The sequence below is a fragment of the Miniopterus natalensis genome, chromosome 9 (assembly GCF_054644295.1).
Source record: "Miniopterus natalensis isolate mMinNat1 chromosome 9, mMinNat1.hap1, whole genome shotgun sequence".
NCBI lineage: Eukaryota > Metazoa > Chordata > Mammalia > Chiroptera > Miniopteridae > Miniopterus > Miniopterus natalensis.
This window is the reverse complement of record NC_142089.1, coordinates 5700469-5721042: the sequence shown is the minus strand read 5'-3', so window position 1 is coordinate 5721042 and position 20574 is coordinate 5700469. Positions and strand designations below refer to the sequence as shown.

At 37.4% G+C, this 20574-nt stretch overlaps 1 protein-coding gene and 1 pseudogene across 5 annotated transcripts in view; both read left to right on the top strand.

Moving 5' to 3' along the window:
* Positions 1 to 20574, top strand: part of KIF1B (kinesin family member 1B) — a 121088-nt gene that overhangs the window by 17741 nt on the left and 82773 nt on the right. For all 5 annotated transcript variants that reach the window (XM_087820120.1, XM_016214596.2, XM_016214592.2 and 2 more), the window contains exons 3-6: positions 12687 to 12763; positions 13574 to 13753; positions 16513 to 16578; positions 20381 to 20559. In XM_087820120.1, coding sequence (XP_087676246.1) covers positions 12687 to 12763; positions 13574 to 13753; positions 16513 to 16578; positions 20381 to 20559 — 502 coding nt within the window. The remainder of the gene's footprint in view (positions 1 to 12686; positions 12764 to 13573; positions 13754 to 16512; positions 16579 to 20380; positions 20560 to 20574) is intronic.
* Positions 6399 to 10761, top strand: LOC107538389 (translationally-controlled tumor protein-like; annotated as a pseudogene).

The following is a 20574-nucleotide window of genomic DNA, read 5'->3' as shown; positions in this document are numbered from 1 at the left end:
AATGGCTTGTTTTGTTTCAAAAAACAACAACATTGGACTTAAGATTGGGAGAGAGCATACATTTTGAATCTAGAATTGTTGAAAAATGAATTTGCTATAGCTACATGTGTTTGCTGTATTGAAAGACTTCTATGCTGGCAAGCTGGCCTGGACTGCTGCTCACAGGGATTATAGCTGATTGCAGATGGAATGCAATGGAATGTTCTTGCCATAAGATTTCTTATGAAAAAGTAGAAGAGGGTGAAGGGTACTTTAGAGAATGTGCCAGATCTGAAAACTGAGTAGTAGCAGTCTTACTTAAGCACTTTCTGGTCTCGGAGAGAATATTTTCCATGGCACAGATAAATGTTACTGCCTTGACATTTTTGAGACCCGAGTGCATACACAAATGGCTTTGTTTAATAATATCCCATTATATTCCAAGTTCCTCCCACTTTGGGAGCATTTTTTATTGTCTAGTTACCTCCTTACCACAGCATCCTGCTGCATTTTGATGAATTTTTATTGTTGTTGTTTCTATTTGGTTAAATGGTTAGAATTTTGTAGTCTAGTCCTCTCTTGTGTAAGTCTTTAGATTTTCCCCCCTCTCATTAGTATTACCTAATTCTCAGTTGCATTTTAGTTTGGATTTCTTTTCCTGGGGTCTATGAATAGACTTTTGAATGTCTGTCAAGGTGGCCCCTTGAAATTATATGTAAAATGTATCTTATGCATTTTCCTAGGGAGGGCATAATCACTTTCATTACATTTTTAGAGAGATCTGTGTCCCCACAAAGGGTTAAGAGGCACTAGCCTTGAATCAGAATGAGGTCTCCTTAAGTCTTTTACAGGATAAGCCAGGGCTAATTAGTTAGATCAGACTAAAGTGTAAACTTCATAACAGCATCTAAAGTGCTTCACAGTGTGGCTGAACAAGTAAGGTTAGCCCAGTTCTTCAGCTACCACTTGTCCACCTCCACAACATGAGTTCTGACCTAAGAGATGGAATGTCTAGTTTCTTTTAACCTACCCTTTGTCAGGATTCATTCTTTGAATTGTGTATCTTGCTCATGCCCAATCACATTTCTTTCTCTAGCCTCTACCAATGTACTGCATTTCTCTGGGAGTCACTAAAACTGCTGAAGATTCGGGCATTTAAACTCCTAACAGCACTCATTTTTCTTAGAGCAAAAATAGCCCACAAAAACCTAGAAACAACCCAGCAAGGGATTAAATAAATCTTCCTCCCTTCCTCCCTTCCTCCCCTTCCTCCCCTACCTCCCTTCCCTCCTTCCCTTGGTCTCAATGTGGCTGCTTTTTTACATCCTTATAGGACTTCTGTTCAGCTAGTCTTCAGATGGCTCTCCAGGTTGATTGTTGTAGATTTTAGTTGTAATATTGATGTGGTCCTGGGAGGAGGCAAGCACAGTGTTTACCACTTTGCCGTCTTGACCAGACTCCACGGTATGTTTATATAAAAGAATGCAGCAAAGAAGAGAACGACCGCACGCATGCGCACACAGAAATCATAGGTAAACCAACTCTAGCTTCACAAGTTGCAAAAGAAACTGATGTATGTTATTACTATAAAGTTCAAAACATGCAAAGCTGCTCTCTGTACTCCTTATCCCACACAAACACATGGCTAGGGTAAAACTGTGAAGACACGTAAGGCAATAGAGACAACATTCAGCGTGCTTCAGAGGGGGATGGTGGCAAGGCGACCTGGGAGGGTCACGTGGAACTGCGGAGGTGAGAGTTGTGTTCTATAACTGGCTGGGGAGTACCTGGGCTTTTGTTTTGTTAATGCTTGTACTCTCTATATATTTTATAAATGTATCTACTAAATATTTCATTTAAAAAGTGTAAAAGCAAAGGACAAAAACCTGTCTTCCTCCTGCAAATAGAGATGAGTATGCCCATGTCTGTCTATATCCGTGACCAGGAATAGGCACAAGTCCGTGAAATTCGCCTCCTGCTCCCTCTTTCTGAAGCTTTCTAGCCACTTTCCCTCTCCTTTTCCCAAAGACAGGAATGATAATTTTTATGTTACATGTCCACGTTGATTAAATGATACTCAGTCACTGGAGTTACGAAGGTGAACAGTAAGGAGATAAAGAGCTCATACAGCAAAGGAAGAAGAAAGAGGTCAGTAACCACATCGGGGTGAGCTTGAGTACCAGCAGCACTTCCCCTGCAGTGTCAGGACTCGAGCTAGAGCAATGTGGGGGGCGTTGGGAGGTGGGGAGTAAAGTTGCCCCTGAAATGACAGTACATTTACTCAGCTGGAGTTGGTTGAAACCAATTTTGTCCTTTTGAACGACTTTTGGAATGGGTCCATCACGGGAGGGCCTCACACTGTCAGTTTCCTTCCCTCCCTTTACGGAGCTTGTCCCTCAGTGTCACGGTTGGAGAAGCCTGTCACCCTTGAGGCCCCTTCCGCTGGCCAGACTTTGCTGTGGACCTTTTTACATCTGGATCCTTCTTCTGCCCCCTGTCTTAGAGCAGCCTTTTCCTTCCTTCCTTTTCCTCAGATTCAAAGCATGCTTTGTCTTTTCTTCTACACCCAACACAGCATTATTTAGTATTGCATGACGTCTCTTGGCAGCTTACTAAGCTGACATTCTGGAATGTGTCCCGATATTTCATACATTTTCCTTCTACTGGGATAAAGTTTATGGTTGTAAAGAAGGGCATTAGTTAGATTGCACCCTCTCCTAGATAAGATATTAGATGTATTTCTTTTTGTTTTCCAGTGTTTTTAAACTTTTATTGCATTGGATTACTTTGGAGTATGTTAGCAAGACATTTTAGTATGTGATGAAAATAAAGTTGTTTTTGGTGAGTTACAAGCAGTGTGTGAACTCTTCTGCTGCTTTCCTTCTGCTTCACTCCTGAAATGCAAGTGACTCTCAGCATTTGCCAGTAATGGGTTGATTGGTTGTATGAACAAAACTTAATGGTATGTTGGTGTTGAAAGCATGATTTTTTGCAGATTTTGTAATTTTACACAAGCACCTGCTGTGGAACTTACATTTATAGCTCTGGATCCGAGGGCAACTGAGGATGACGTGTCTTCTGGTTACTTTGATGAGCAAAAGAGGGTTCTTTTGACTTGTCGTTTCTTGTCATTGTTTTCTTTATATTAGAAAAATACTGAAGTTGGTTTTCAGGGGGAAATTGTTCTGTAGTTGTCTTGGGCTCTTTATCCATCTTTTCGGCCAGTTAGAGGAAGCAGCATGTTACTTCTTTCTCAGTGGTTCTTTTGTCTGGCTCTGGGGCCCTTTTCACCGCCTCACTTCAGGCTCAGGCTGTGGAACGATGCAGGATAAGCAGTTTTCCACCCTGTAAACGTCTCTCATGAGGAAGACAACGTGATGGGAAAAGGAACATTTTGAGACTGTTTTATATCCCTTGTACCTACCCAAAGCAGTTCATGGCACATAATATGTATTCACTAAATTGAATTTGTTTTACCTTTCGCTTGTTATTTGCTATATATAATTTTTTTCTGAATATATCTTTTTTCAAATACCTTTGAAATATTTACAAAATAATCATTTGTTTAAATGCGTTCTTTTGAACTAGATTAGAACAAAATGAGGTTTGGAGTCTCAGAGCGCCTGGCTTAAGTCCCAATTTTTTTGTAGCAAAGAGTAGCATGTTACTATTCTTCCCACATACAACTTCTGTAACTTTTGCTGAGGCATTATCTTCTGGTGTTTTCCCTGGTAGCATTTTTACTTCGTTGATCGTCATAGTTTAATACCTTTACTTAGGGAAGAAAACACACGAAGGCAAGATAGTTAGCTCTCATAGTGCATGTTCTTTACCCCGTTTCAGAACAATTTATTGAACATATTCAGTATGTCCATAAATAATATAAACCAGTCAGTTTTAAAGCTTAAAGAACAAGTAATGCCCTTTATTTTAAAAACAAAAGCATTTGACAAATTGAAAATTCAGAAAGAACAAAGCAGAAAGCAAATGACTCCTTATCACTCAAAGAGATCATTAACATTTTGTTGGATATTTCTCATCTTTTCCTTGCACCCTCACATATTAAATAAATTTGCTACATGATTGTTTCATTTTATATATATACATATATAAAGTATATATATGCATACTTTTTTTGGTAACTTACTTTTTTCCATTTTTAATATTTTTAATGTAATTATGTATTTTCTACATAACTTTTAGTGACATAGAAAATTCCCTAATATGGATATATCATAATTACTTAGCTAATTTTGTTGGATTTTTTTTCTTCTTCTTCTATTTTATGTAACACTATGATAAACATTCTGGAAGAGAAATGTTTGTGTACATTTGCCAGTCATTTTCTGAGCAAAAAATTTCTTAAAATAGGGATTACTTGATCAAAGATATCAAACTTTAAAGTAATTTTTATAGGTATTTAAAGGGGAGTAATATATCTAATAAGTATGTTTTATGTTATGGAAAGTTTTTTTGATGTAATTGCAGGCTTTAATATTTAGAACAGACATCAGTGTTTCTAAGTAGTGAACATTCACAGTTGTGTAGTGGAATAGATGTAACCTTACCATCTCAAGTAGTGCTTAAAGTGCAGAGAGAACTGCATGGAGTTGAATACTAGAAAATGTGGAAATTACCTTATTACCGTGTTCTTCCTGTGATACATCAGTTCTAAAGTTGAATAAGGTGACAGATCACCTGTCACATGCTTTTAATAACATGACAAATGAGTATAAAGATGGATTGAGTGGACTTTTACTTAGGAATTTGTGTAGTCCTGGCCAGTGTGGCTCAGTTAGTTGGAGCATTGTCTCATACACCAAAAGGTGGTGGGTTCGATTCCCAGTCAGGGCACATACCTAGGTTGTAGGTTCATTCCCCTGTTGGGGCACGTGCTGTTTAACTATCTCAGTTTTCCTGTTCTGCTTGTCCTGGCTTACTAGCCTTAGAATCAGATATACTGCAGAGGATGGTGTTTGAAAAATTATTTGTTAAATTGTTTTTGTGGTTAGTTTTGGTACCCAAATTATGACATTCAATGAGAATATATATATATTTAAAGGCAGAAACAATTGAAGATATCACTAAATCGAAGGAGGCCTTTGATATTGTGTGTTTGCAACTGCTTTTTATTATAGGGTATAATTTAAACTTCTTCAGTTACTTAAATAAGTTTTCACATCTAGATTCCAAAACAGCAAAGAGAGAAGACTGTATAAAATGTAGAAAGCCTAGTCGTCTTTGCTGCTTTGCATCTTACTGTTCTAGGCTTTTGAGGTTGCTTTAAAATCCAAACTGTACTCCATGTGGCCTTTATATGTGCATTTGTTGTTTTTCATAGGGGAAAGCAGCCATGTCCTGTTTTTCTTTATAAATTATTTTTTATTGAGATATAATTGATACAATATTACATTAGTTTCAGGTATATGACATTTGCAGTTCTCAAGAGATGCTTTGGAGTTCATTTTTAAAAGTCCATGCCACTAATATGGTGCTGATTGCTTTTGGTAGCTGCCCAGTCAAGTGTGAAGCGCTGTAATAGAAGCTAGCAAAGTCTGCAGTGCCATAGTGAGACCCTGAAAGGGCCCACTACTTTGGCTGTATGGTAAGCAAAGTATAGGTATTCATAGATTTAACTCTTGGTAGTATATCAAGACTTGTGCTTTTTTTTTTTTTTTTTTTAAATATATCTTTATTGATTTCAGAGAGATTAAAGGAGAGGGATAGAGAGATAGAAACATCAATGATGAGAGTCATTGATTGGCTGCAGCCTGCAACCCAGGCATGTGCCCTGACCGGGAATCGAACCCCGATCGCCTGGATCCTAGGTCAACACTCAACAACTGAGCCACACCTGGCCAGGCGACTTGTGCTTATTTTATGAAAACGTTTATATTGTTTAGGGATGAATGCTGTATACATAGAGTTGGTAGAAATGAGAAATATGAAATTAGGTTTTTGAGAGCACACCTGCAGGACATTAGATTTTTGTTATTTAGCAAGCATAGCCTGGGAGGCCACCAAGTTCTCAGAGAGTGTTTAGTCTTGTCTTAGAGATAAATTATAAAAGCTTGTGGTAAATGTTAAAGCTTTGAAGGGAGACATCTAAATAATTGAGGGATAGGGCGAGGAAAGGTAGTAATGTCTGGGAAGCCTTTTTTGTTTTGACAGAATAGAAAACTACATGGCCAGAATAAGCAGAAGCTACCTAAATGAGGAAATGATTTAACTACATTTACTGTGTTTCCCTGTGGCATTGTTGGGGTCTGATACCCAAGAGTTCCTTTTGTAACTAAATAAACTTGAGGAGGCAAGATGGATGAAGGGAAAACAAAAACAGCTTTTACTTTTTAAATTGCCTTTGGGTGGGTGGGTGGGGGTGAGTGTGATTAGTAATTAAAACAACAGTAATGAACACTTAAACCATGCTAAGCACAATTAGGCACTTATAGATTTTAACTCATTTAATCCTCACAATAGTCCTATTTGCAGATACTCACTTTTATTTTCCCCATTCACATGGGAGGGGATAGATATTGGCTAACTTGCCTGGGATCGCACATCCAGGAATTGGGAAAACTAGAAACCTGGGAGAAAACTCGTGCTGTCAGGCTCCAGAGCCCTCACTCTTAACCTCTGTGCTATGTATACATACTGCTTCTCAAAATATTTATTGTTTTGCTATTCTGTGCAGTACTGAATGTGTCTAATTTGAATTTAACTGTTAGGTTAAAATTTATTTTAATGTCCTTTCTTGATGTGGGGAAATTGTGACTAAAAAGGACATTAATGTTAGTTCAGACAGCTCTGTTCCTCTTAGGTTGAATGAGAGCTTGGCCATCCAGGTGATCTCCCTTTGAAATCATTCAAAATTTGCTTAGGCCCTGGCCGGGTGGCTTCCAGTTGGTTAGAGCATCGGCCAATACACCAAGGTTGCAGGTTCAGTCCCAGTCAGGGCACATACCACAATCAACCAGTGAGTGCATAAATAAGTGGAACAACAAATCGATGTTTCTCTCTCTCTCTCCCTCTCTCCCCTTCTTCCCCCCCCCAAAACAAATAAAAATTTTAAAAAATTTGCTTAGGAAGAGCAGAATTATTGTTAACTGAGGATTTGTTGAATATTTATTATAGCTAGTGTATTTATTTTATGCCCAGTTAATGACATTGTGACACAACAGAGTTGGTAGTTTTTCTTCTCCTGATGTATTTATTTTTAATTCAAAGTGAGTATATAGTGAGTACATATAATACATTTATCCTGTTTATAAGATTTGGAATCTAAGTTTTTATTTAAAATAATTAAGAAATGTTATAATTGTATGTCTTCTGCTCAAATCTACTATATGGGAATATGCTTTACCACTTTAATATATTTCTGAAAATACATTATTCTGAGTAAGGAGAAAGCTGGTTATGGGTTTTTATGGTTTTGGAATATAAATGGTATATAAAATTTTTTTATTGGGTGCCATTTTTCTTAATTTTGGGTATAGGAAGGTTTTGGAGGAGAAAGTTTGTGCTGAAGATGTCACTGGGATTTTAACAAACCCCAAACATGCTGTGATAGAAAAGGTAATATAAAGTTACAGCGTTGCCACTCTGTAATTATAGTTGCAGGCAAATTCTTTAGTAGATTGCCAACAACAGTATAATTGCTACATAGAGACTTTGAGATATTACATAAAATTATTCTGGAGAATAAAAGGCTTTTAAGTACAAATTTTGTTTTGACTGCCTTGTTTTCCAGTGCTTAGTAATTAAGACATTATTTCTGCATCTGTATGCTGAAATAACAGTTGGAAAGAAGGCAAGGAAAAAAAGGTAAAATTAAGGGGCTTAATGAATTTTGTAAGGCTAATTTTGACTTGAAGGGATTATGAGAAAGAGAAGATAGATGGTCTTGTGGTTCATCAGTAAACTAAAACCTATGGAACATTTATGATAGTCATTTTATTATTTATTTATTTATTTTTAAAGTTTCTTTATCTTTATTGTTGAAAATATTACAGATGTTCCCTTTATATCCCCACTGATCCCCTCCACCCCACCCCCATCTCACCCCCAGGCTTTCCCCATACCAATGTCTGGGTCCATGGGTTATGCTTATAAACATACAAGTTCTTTGATTAATCTCTCCCCACCCACACACCCCTCCCCACCTTCCCTCTGAGATCCCTCAGTCTGTTCCATGCTTCTGTGTCTCTGGATCCACTTTGTTCATCAGTTTATTTTGTTTATGTTCCACATAAAAGTGAGATCATGTGGTACTTGTCTTTCTCTGACTGGCTTATTTCACTTAGCATAATACTTTCTAGTTCCCTCCATGCTGTGCCAAAGGATAAAAGATCCTTCCTCTTTACAGCTGCGTAGTATTCCATGGTGTAAATGTCCCACAGCTTTTTTATCCACTCATCTACTGATGGGCACTTGGGCTGTCTCCAGATCTTAGTTATTGTAAATTGCTCTGCTATGAACATAGGGGTGCATAAGTTCTTTGTGATTGGTGTTTCGGATTCCTTAGCATATATTCCTAGAAGTGGGATCACTGGGTCAAGATAGTCGTTTTAAAGGCATTTCCATTTATGTTGGGTAAGGGTCTTCAGTTGACTTTGATACAAGAACCACTATGTTAATTTTGCCAAATATTTCAATAATATTCACTTTTTAATACAATTCTCTCTATATTCTTTCAGTTTGCTGGTACTTTATGTATATATTGCACTGGTATGCACTGAAAACGGTGCAGGATTTAATCAAATTAAGGTGATACATGACACGTTCATCTGAGTGCCCAGTTGGTGTAGGGCGGTGTAGAGAGGATCCACAAGACACGGCCCAGGTACTGAAGGGGTTTGTAATGTGGGTGTAGGACTTTGATCCTTGCCAAGAAATAGAATTCTTACATTTAGCTTATTTTATCAGTTAGTGAACTTTTCTCACTTTGGTTTAAAGACCATGGAATATGGTGATACCCACCAAACATTGAGAGAGTTTAAAAACAAGATAAAGTAGCTTTTTCTCTTGCTCCCTTTCCCTGGAGTGCTGCTTGCTCCAAGCTCGGGGCTCTTGCTAGACCAGTGCCTCCTCCATCATCTCCTTCCAGCCTCGGCCATCATGATCATCTACTGGGACCTCGTCAGCCATGATGAGATGTTCTCTGACATCTACAAGATCTGGGAGATTACAGATGGGCTGTGCATGGAGGTAGAGGGGAAGATGGGCAGTAGGATGGGGTAACATTGATGATGCCCAAGGGCAAAGGTACTGAAAGCACAGTAATCACTGGTGTTGATATTGTCATGAACCATCGCTTGTAGGAAACCAGCTTCACAAAAGAAGTCTGTAAGAAGTACCATCAAAGATTACATTAAATCACTCAAAGGTAAACTTGAAGAACAGAGACCAGGAAGGAGTAAAGTCTTTTATAAAAGAGTTAAACCTTTTATGACAGGCTGCAGGACAAATCAAACACATCCTTGCTAATTTAAAAAACTGCCGGTTCTTTGTTGTGAAACATGAATCCAGATGGCATGATTGTTCTGCTGGACTTCTGTGAGGATGGTGTGACCCATGTATGATTTTCTTTAAGGAGGGTTTAGAAATGGGAAAATGTTAACAAATCTGGCAATTTGGATCCATCACCTGTCATCATACTGGCTGCTGCTTTTCGTCTACGCAGGAGGACTAGGACAATGGGACTGATGGTATCTCGAGCTCTTTATTTATTTTGACCTTGATATATTTGGAGCCAGAGGCATTGTTTGTAAGAAAAACATGTCGTGTAGGTTGTCTAAAAATAAAATGCATTTAAACTCATTTCACAAAAGAACAAGATAAAATTCCTATTATTGAAAATTAACATTTGTGCTTTACATATTTAATCCTGTGACCTAGGTATTATTTCCATTTTTGAGAGAGGACACAAAAGTGAAATAATACCCATGATCACAAAAAAAAATCTAAATATATTTTGTAATTTTTTTTGTATGTTTAGAATGTTAAAAGATACCAATATGTAGGTAATGATGCTGGTCCTTTGGGTCCAAATCCTATACCCTTTCTATTAAATGTACTGTCTCCCCTCTTCCCTCTTTGTTAATAGTTGGAAAGATCCTGTTTCTTAGTTGGGTTAAAGGAAATGGGTTAGATCTCCAACTATTATTAATTCAGAAAGGAAAATCCTTTGGCATATTTGAAAACATTAATTTATTGTCTATGGAAGTTAATAGTGGACTTCTGATGAATTCAAGTGCTGTCATTAATATTTTATTTTTGTAAGGGTTTTTTTTTCCATTTGTGGAGTTCTGGGGTTTTAAATCCTTTATTAGGAAATATTTTCTGTATTAAAGACAATATAATGTGTATATAAATATAAAGAATACTATAAAACAAACATGCCTATAACTACTACTCAACCTAACGTGTTACTCATGCTTTCTGAGGCCTTCTGCTTATACCTGCCTCTTAAACAGGTAACAACAATATTGAATTTTGCATTGTTCTAAGGTGTCTGAAAGAAATATCTTTCATTTAGGAATTTAAAAATTTTAAATATGGTGAGTAAATTTAATCTTGTTTTATTCACATAACTATTATGTAAGTAACTCTTTAAAAATTATATTTTGACTTATGTTAAAAAAGGGTTTTGTTGTCTACAGGCACAGTTATTTAAAAGGCCACCTTGGTTTTGAAGCTGGAAACTAGGAAAATTTATTAGTTTCATAAGTTTCAGAGATCTGGGAGAAGGGAATATTGAGGAAGAGGGAAAGGATTTTATGTGAATCAGGGAAATCACTCACTGGTTTTGTTTTTCTTTACTAGGGAAAAGGAAACAAAGGGGTAGGATCTGAAAGCTAGCCTTCTTAAGTCATTCTTGATAGAATTGGTACCACTAGTGAGTAGCTAAAAGACTGAATGAAACATGGCTTAAAAGATTTATGACAGCAGATTGTCTAGCGGTTAGAAGTGTTTGTTTTAACCGTGTTTTTGGGTGGTGTAGACTACAGAGGTCATATCCTATAATTCAGCTTGCCATTGTCCTTATTGCTGAGCCACTGAAACTAGAATCATGCAGTATGACACTAACTTCCGTTTTCTTGGTAGAGTTTGTATGTGGTCCCCTGTTTTAGGAACTATAATCCTCCAGTTCCTAGTTTTAAATGGGTAAGAAGAGTTTTAAACAGTGCCTGTGGTATAGTTACAGGTTTAAACAGAGCCTGTGGTATAGCAGTCATGTATGTGTGCATACCCATACGTATATGTCATTATTCAAAGATGCCTGCATGCAGGGATAAGCATTTAAATGATGGGTGTCTTGCTCAGAGTGTGGGCTCTGGAGCCAAACTCTCCAAGTCACATCCTGGATTGGCACCAGCTAGTTCTGTAGCCTTGGGTAAGTTATTTAAACCTCTTTGTGATGATTTATCTATCAAATGGGGATAATAAAACATCTGCCTTATTGAGTGGTTGGGGAGATTAAATAGGTTAGTACACAGAAAGTACTTCCAGTTTAGAGTAAGTGCTCCGTGAATGTTGGCTGTTACTTAAATCTTATATGTATGTAGTGCCTTTGGGTCAGAAATGTTCTTCTTTGCTTGGGTTACCGTTTGTGTGTGGGGAGGTGTTCTTTCTAGAACGATGTTTCCTTGTCACATGATTATGCGCAGTGTGAGCCTTATTAATACTCTGTTAGCATTTGGGGTTGGAACGTAAGCGCGTGTCCGTACCCAGCGGAATCTGGCAAGGGAGACAACTAAGCACCGTAGCAACTGTTGCTATTTGTGTCCTGAGCAGCAGCTGCTCTGGACAGATTTATTTTTTAATCCTGATCTCACTGATACCCTGGGATGCGGCCCTGCCTTGGAGAAGTGGATTGGTCGGGATGTCTGGTCTTTGAGGACATTTCATGACCACATGTTATAAGGATTCTATTCCATGTGAAATATGAGGAGCCAAAGCTTTATGTGTGTGAGAAAGGGAGAGAGGCTAACCGTCGGCATCAGCCAGTCCCTGATGAAATGGACTGTGATTGGATTAATCACATGAGAAGTTACTCTTAATATGGGCAGTGAGACTTCATGCTTTTCAGTCAAAAGTAATTTTGCTGTTTATAACATTCTACAGAAGATTTAGTGGTCTGTGACTGCACTGTATACACTCATTACACAAATGTACATGCACATATGATAACCCAAGTGTTAGTTATTAGCTGTGGGTTTCAGAGATAAGACTCTTTCCAATGAATATTTCATTACCAAAAGCTTTTCCGAAGTAGATAAGAGCTTTAAAAAGAGTTTGTTTCAAATACTGGTTAGATTAATTCAGTAATTTTTTAATTGTTATTTCTGATGTGTTGAAATATTTGAAGCTTTATGAAGCACCATGAAATAGTAATGTGGCCGATTTTCACGTTTTGGCTGTTATCTCAGGTTCAGTCATAAAATATTTAATGAGCACCTACAGTCTACCAGGCTCTGTTCTGAAGACTGATGACACTTGGTGAAAGTTACTCGTCTGATTCTTTTCAAGTTCCATATGTAGATCACATTTAAAATGTGATTATTTTTGTTTTTGATTGCCCTGTTTAGATTCAGTGGTATGAATTTACTGACTTGGGTGTTCTGAATTTAACACATAACATTTATGTTGAACTAAAGAACATGTAACTCAGTGACTTAAAAAATCAAAACATTTTCATCCTCTAGGCATTGTGAACCCAAAGAACCCAAAGGAAGCTCCCAAGTCCTTCAGCTTCGACTACTCCTACTGGTCTCACACCTCGGTGAGTGTACTTGTGGTGCAGCAGAAGAGAACTTTGCAAGGTTTGAGAAGTTTTTGAATGTGTTTTGAAAACGCCTACACGTCCAACAAGGATGACAGGTTACCAACATCTAGGAAAGGGAGCGTAGAGCCCTTCGTGTGTCCTTTCTCAGTATAGGGCCCTCAGCCTTGCTGCTTCTGGGACTCCTTCCTAAACTAGAGCTTGCTTCTACGTCTCTGTGTTAGGCGGGTTTTTTTGTTTTTTCTTTCTTTTCCTATTTTGTGTTGGAATAGATGTTTTAAACCAGTGACAAAGCCTAATTGGCAAAGCGAAGGGCCTAGCAAGGGGTTGGAAACATTCTTCACTGAAAGCTGTGTTTATTGAGATACAGCTGCACTACTGGTAGCGAGTTCAAAAAGTATTTTTATATGTGGACTTGGCTTTTGATCTTTAGTCCCAATTTACTCTTAAGAAAATTTTCTTGGAGCTTCCTATGAATGGAAGCGTGATACTTGGAGGGTTATGGAAAGTGAAATATAATCATACTAGATAAGTTCGTGTACATATTTTTATGTCTAGCTGACCTGGATAAGGGATAACTCTAGTAGTGCTCGTGTGTGTGTGTGTGTGTGTGTAAAATGAGGAAAATAAACTGTGTAAGGGAAACTTCAAAAATGTATTATATAGAGGAAGAAAAAATGCATAGTATATTTATTTTAGGTGACCATTCTGATTCAAAACATTTGTATTTGTTATAGAAGTAATGAGATAAGTAAGCACAGGAAAGAATAGGAATAAAATGTCATTTATTTCTCCTTTTAATCTTCGCAGCCCGAAGATCCATGTTTTGCATCTCAAAGCCGTGTGTACAATGACATTGGAAAGGAAATGCTCTTACATGCCTTTGAGGGATATAATGTCTGTATTTTTGCCTACGGGCAGACTGGTGCTGGGAAGTCTTACACAATGATGGGTAAACAAGAAGAAAGCCAGGCCGGCATCATTCCACAGGTAAGCAGCAAAAACTACGAGCAACTGCTGTTCATCATTACTCTTAGTCTTCAGTTGCTTTAACAATTATTTTTATTTAGCAAACGTTATTCAGGGACTATCATACCAGGCACAGAGCTAAATCGCCTGTCCCTTTGCCTCAGAGGCACTGACAGTCCAGTGGAAGAGATTGACATGTACGCATGTTTACTTTAAAGGTGGGAAAGTTGATGTTTTGTAAGTTTTGCTGTGTATCCAATGTTACGTTATTTTATCTTTTCTATGGTGTGTTTTTATTTTTACTTATTTATTATTATTATTATTTAATCCTTACCTGAGAATATTTTTTCCCATTGCTTTTTCAGAGAGAGTGGAAGGGGAAAGGGGAGAGAGAAACCTCAGTGTGAGAGAGACACATTGACTGGTTGCCTCCTGTATGTGCCCCAACTGGGGCAGAGCCTGCACTTAGGTACGTGCCCTTGGCCAGAATCGAACCCCGGACCCTTCAGTCCACAGGCCGATGCTGTAACCACTGAGCCAAACTGTCCAGGGCACGTTATTTTATCTTTTGAACAGTGTTACCAGCTTCTTCAAAAAGAGATAGTATGTAACAGCCTGTGTTCTGGACCCTGGGGACACCTAATGAATGTTGTGGGTCTGACTTTTTTCCCCCAAAGTTCTATACATAGATCGCCTCTTAAGAATGTGATTATTTTTGTTTTCTGATCGCCTTGTTTAGAGATACTTTCCTTTTATTGTATTAGTTTAGTATTATCACGTTAAGTTTGAGATTTCTTTTTTTTTTTTAAGAGCAGTTAGTCTTTTGATTTTGTATTGATTGGGAATGGAAAGTTGTGACATTGGTATTAAATACCAGGAATGTGGTATGTTTTTATTAATGATATTTAGAAGTAATTTTAAAGAGGTTTTTTTTTTTTTACTGTAGGCCTAGTGTAACCATCTCTATATTTTGAGAATAAAATACATAAGGGAGCAATGGTTACTTTTTTTATTGGATTATTGGGCTATAATTTTCAATTCAGCTACATAATTGAAATGTTTAACTATTAACAAAGATAGAAAATTTTTAGAAAGAAATTGGACATACTAGCATATATATGTTTTTTTTTCTGTAAAAAGTATATGTTAGTATTAAGACATACAGGGTGGGGCAAAAGTAGGTTTACAGTGTTAGTTAATAAATCATAAGAATAAACTACATTTCGTGTACTCACAACTGTAAACCTGCTTTTTCCCCATCCTATATATTTGGGAATTGTTCTTCTATATATAGTAACAGCAATAGCTACAGTAATAATTACAGAAAACATTCTGAAGCACTCCCCATGTGCCAAGTACAGGCCAAGTTCTTTACAAATACTAGCTCATCTCATTCTCCTCATATGTCTCTAAGAGGTAGGTGCTATTGTTCCTCTCACTTACAGGTAAGAAAACTGAGGCACAGAGGTCTTGTCACTTGCCCAAGTAAGTGGCGGAGCCAGAATCCAAATGCAGGAAAGGTAGTTCTGGAGTCTCTGCTTCTACTGCTGTGTAATACTTCTTGGGCAATAGAAAAACTATAGATTATGCCAAGTTTTACTAAATAGTCATATTTATTTTATCTAATTACCACCATGGATTTTTAAAAGATGATTATTACTTAGAAGCTGCCATTTATAATAAAACATTTAAAAATATATATTTTTATTGATTTCAGAGAGAGGGAGAGAGATAGAAACATCAGTCATGAGAGAGATTCACTGGTCAGCTGCCTCCTACACACCCCAAACTGGGGATCAAGCCCGAAACCTGAGCATGTGCCCTGACTGGGAATCGAACCTCGACCTCCTGGTTCATGGGTTGACGTCCAACCACTGAGCCACATGGGCTGGGCTATAATAAATTTTAAATTCTATTTAGATTTCTAGATGAATCATGAATAAATAGTTCAGTTTCCAACTGTGTATTGATTGCCATAATACTAAATGTATATCAAATGAAAATTCAGTAGATTTTTATTAAATCTTTTTAAAATATCACTTTTTAAATAAATTCAAGGGATAGGGAAAATTAAATTTTATAATTTTTCTGATCTAGAAAAATTAACGTTTTCTGTTAGAAATGTCACTGTGAAAAAATAAAATTAAAAAAATAAAAATAAAAAAGAAATGTCACTGTGTAGTGGAGTAGCCTCTCATAAAAGGCTTGAGTACTCAAGACAGAGGTAAAGGGAGAAGTTTTATAGAGTCAGATTCTTGAAAATACCTTCATTTACCCCTTCCAAATAGTATGTACTCTCTCTATATATGTATGTGTGTGTTTATGTATGTATGTATAAATTTATAACATACATAGTAACTGACAATATATAATAATAGAATTTATATATCATAAGTAGTGTGTGTGTACAAAATACAGTTTCATAGTAGTTTTTACTGTTACAATAATAATACTGATAGTGGAGTCACAGTTACTCTAGTATAGTATGAAGAGTTGAATTCACATAAATGTGTCAATGGCATAACACTCTTAGGAGACATAATTCCTCTTCTCCCCCTAAACGTGGCTTTCTTTCTAAGGAAATGTTCTGGAGATGCTGTTGTTGAGATAAGAAGAATGTATTTAAAACTACTCTTTTCACTCAAAGGATTCACCTTTGTTGTTGATGCCATTAATATTTTGAGAGGAAAGGAGATATTGCTAATTTGTTTAGCAGTCCTGGGTAACTTAGTGCCTCTCTGATTTATGCTATTCATGTCACTCTCATTATGTCTTTGTAGTTATGTGAAGAACTGTTTGAGAAAATCAATGACAACTGTAATGAAGAAATGTCCTACTCTGTAGAGGTGAGTACAGCCGCGGGTTAAAACCAGAGGCCATACTCCATTGCCTCAAATGTTGCTTTTAAATGGCTCCAAATTATGACTCTGCTATACATCGCTTAACCACTACCCCAATTTTATACTTTTGGGCTATTTCTAAGTTTTGGTTAAAATGAATAATGTTGTAATTAAATCTTTATTCTTAAGTCTGGCTCTAATTTCATTTATTTTCTTTGTATGTATGTTGGTTGTAAAAAAAGCATTTGATTTAGAAAGAAGCCCCATCAGAGGTGTAAGCCCCCATTCTGCCCTTGTAAACGTTTAGTATTTTTGTTTTTTAATCTTTGCTAATTTGATAAGGGAAAGTTTCTCACTCTTACTTAAATTTGAATTTTTATTATTAGTGTGGTTGGACATCTTGTGAATGACGCCTGTGTCGGTTTACATGCTGGGGTCACAATGTTTTTCCTGTTCATTCGTGTGGACTCTTTCCCTTTAATATTATTAACCATGAGGCTTCAGTTTTGCAAATATATAATCAGATCTCTTCTCTCCCCTTTATCGTTGCTTATAGTCTTGGGAAGTTACTCTCTCATCTGCTGTGCCCCCGGCTCTTTTATGGTGGTTGTTATTTTAATCCTCACTTGAGGTTATGTTTTTACTGATTTTTAGAGAAAGGGGAAGAGGGGGGAGGGAGAGAGAGAAGGCAGAGGAGAGGGGCTGCCCTCGCTCCTTTTATTTTAAATCCTCACCCAGGGACATGTTTACTGACTTTTCGGGAGAGGGCGAGGGAGAGAAACACCAGCTGGCTGCCTCCCCAGCCGGGGTCGGGGCCTGAACGCACAGCCTAGGCATGTGCCCTGAACAGAGGTGGAACCCAGGACAGTGCTCCTGCCAGCTGAGCCACACTGGCCAGGCGCGGACCTAGCTGTTTTACTTTATATGTAGTATTGTTTTTGATAAGCATTTCCACTTTTTTGTATATGCTTTATGAAGCTATTATTTTATACCCTCCCCCATTTTTGGTATTTGTATTTAATTTCATAGTCACTAATATTATTAAAGTGTTCTTACCCCACACATGTACGGGCAACTAATTTTTGATAAAGGAGCCAAAAATATACAGTGGAGAAAGGCAGGTCTTCTTCAATAAATGATGTTGGGAAAACTGGAAAGCCATGTGCAAAAGAATGAAACCAGACTGCTGACACCATAACTGCTCATGTTAACATGAGCCTCTTCTGAGAAATTAAGCTGCTTTTAAAGTAAACTCTAGTTTTTTTGTATTTTTTAAAAAATGAGCCTGGCTGGAGTGGCTCAGCAGTTGAGTGTCAACCTAGGATCCAGGAGATCGCGGTTCAATTTCCAGTCAGGGCACATGCCCGGGTTGCAGGCTCGATCACCAGTGGGAGCCGTGTGGGAGGCAGTGACTCTCTCATCATTGATGTTTCTATCTCTCTCTCCCTCTCCCTTCCTCTCTGAAATCAATAAAATATATTTTTTTAAAAATGAATATGTTTGATTATCTATAGGACCTACACAATTCCTAATCTATTTAGATGCTTTGGGTTTTTTTCTTTACCTATAAAGTGTTGCATAAATTGGTAAGTTTTAAAGAATTTTGCCTTGTGATTGTTATACATCAAAAGGGGAATGTGCTGCTCTAAAAATGTTTTTTGTTAAAATTAATTCTCCTGTCTCATCCGGTAACTATTGTGTTTTGAATCATATGACAGAATTTTTTGAGCTTGTAGGCAATAAAAAAAAAAGCCATTTTCTTTCATATTAGTCTGAGTTCATAGGCTTATTTGGAGTGCACATGGATCCCTGGTTGATACTATGGTTCCTTAAATTTATGGGACCTCTGCCTCCTCTCTTGCCTCTCCCTTACTTAGTCTGCTCCAGCCACACTGCACTTTTTTTTGCTGTTTCTGGAACACACCAGGAATGTTCCTACTTTGAGGTCTTTACTTTCATTCCTCCTGAAATTTTCTTTTTCTGTATATCTTTTGGCTAAATTTTTCACCTCCTCCAGGTCTTTTGTTCAGATCTTACCGTCTCTATGAGGCTTACATTGACCACCTTGTATAATACTGAAACGTGCCTTCCACCCAGCACTCCTGATCTCCTTTGTCCTGTTCTTCCCCTGGCCCCCATAGTATTACCACATTCTGTCCTATTTTATATACATTTTATGTTTGTTGTTTATTTTTAGTCTCTCTTCCTAGAACCATAAGCTCATTAGGGCAGGGATCTTTGTCTGCTTTATTAACTGATGTATGTCAGCTGCCTAGAAAGTGCCTGAAAATGCCTGGTGCTTAATGAATTGTATTTGCCAAGTGGGGTTTGTTCATTCAGAAGTAAAAGATATAGTGATGGATTTACACATTAGAGAATAAGTAACGAGGCATATCGGCCTTTATCAGGTTATTTTGGGTCCTCTTAGTCTCATATCTGTGTGAAAAGGGACAAGTTTTCCAAGAAGATGTAATATCTTCCCAGGATTCAAGATTGTATGTACAAGTGTAAGTACATGAGAATGACTGAAGTGCCATCTCACTTTCTAAGATGATGTCCTTTTAGAAAGAGTATCTGTTGTTTTGTTGTTTTACTCTCATAATAGATCAAAATTACTTTATCTTTCAGCATTCTCAGTTATTTAACAACTGATTTTGAAATGCAGTATAAAAATACATTCAGATCTGAAACTGAGAAAAATAGAAATAGAGAAAAGGTTCCATTGAGATATGTTTGAAATTTCTCTGAAAATGTGTCTATAGAAATTTCAAGTTGAAAAATGAAGACGTTATATTGCATGCTTGAATAGCTCCATGATACAGACCAAGTGTGTGATTCCTAGGGAAGCATCATAATTAGGCTTACTGTGGTTAATTTACCCCAGTTCAGAACCTAGTTGCTTAGAAATCTGATCTTATAGATACATCAGAATCAGAACCATCATTCTTCAAAGTCAGACTCGAGCGAAGCTCATTTGATTGATGTTACTTTCCTATGAGGAATAACTATTACCTAGACCAGACACTCGTGAGCAAGACATATATTATCTTCCTATGGGCAGACCTCTGTTGGAATGCTGTTGGTTTTTTGGTGAACAGGAAATTAGAGGGAAAGGAGTTGATTAGACAAATGCTTAATTGCTTCAGGTGAAGAAATGCTGGTCTAACATGTTTACCTCCATGTCAGGAATGGTCCTGCTAACAGGACAAGAATTCCTGAAGTACATTGTATGAGGCTTCTTCCCGTATGAGACTTGGATAGGTCCTGCCACAGGCTGTCCAGCCCTTACCCCTGCTGGTGGAAACATTGTTCTGTCTGTAATCAGTCACATTGTGGCCAGTCTTAAAGTATTCGAATCACCGATCTCTTTCATCTTCATTGCTCTGGAATATTGATATTGTTCCTTGGTTTTAATACTTATAGAAATCTTGTTTCCAAGCCTTTGGAGTAAGCTCACTGTAATCCCCAATTATTGACAACAGCATACATTTAAAAATAATATTGACAACTGTTAAGTTGCTACTAAAAATGGTATTTTTTCTGCCTAAGACAGGAAGCAGCCACTGTGCACTAAGATAGCCCTTTTTACCTCCTTTCCCTTCCTGAGAAAGTCAGAAGGCTGGTTCTAACCTACTCAGTGATATCTGTGCATACTGTTAATAGAGTAAAAGGGACTGGAATTACGGCATTTCACTTAGTAGAGGTTGCTGATCTCTAATTATAGAGCTTTTAATAAAAGTTTAAAAAAATACTTTTAATGTAGAGGATCATTTTTCTAAGCCCTCATTCACTAATAATTTGTTTCTAGGTGAGCTACATGGAAATCTACTGTGAAAGAGTACGAGATTTACTGAATCCAAAAAACAAGGGTAATTTGCGTGTACGTGAACACCCGCTTCTTGGTCCGTACGTGGAGGATCTATCAAAGCTGGCAGTCACTTCCTACACAGACATTGCTGACCTCATGGATGCTGGGAACAAAGCCAGGTATGGTAGGAAATA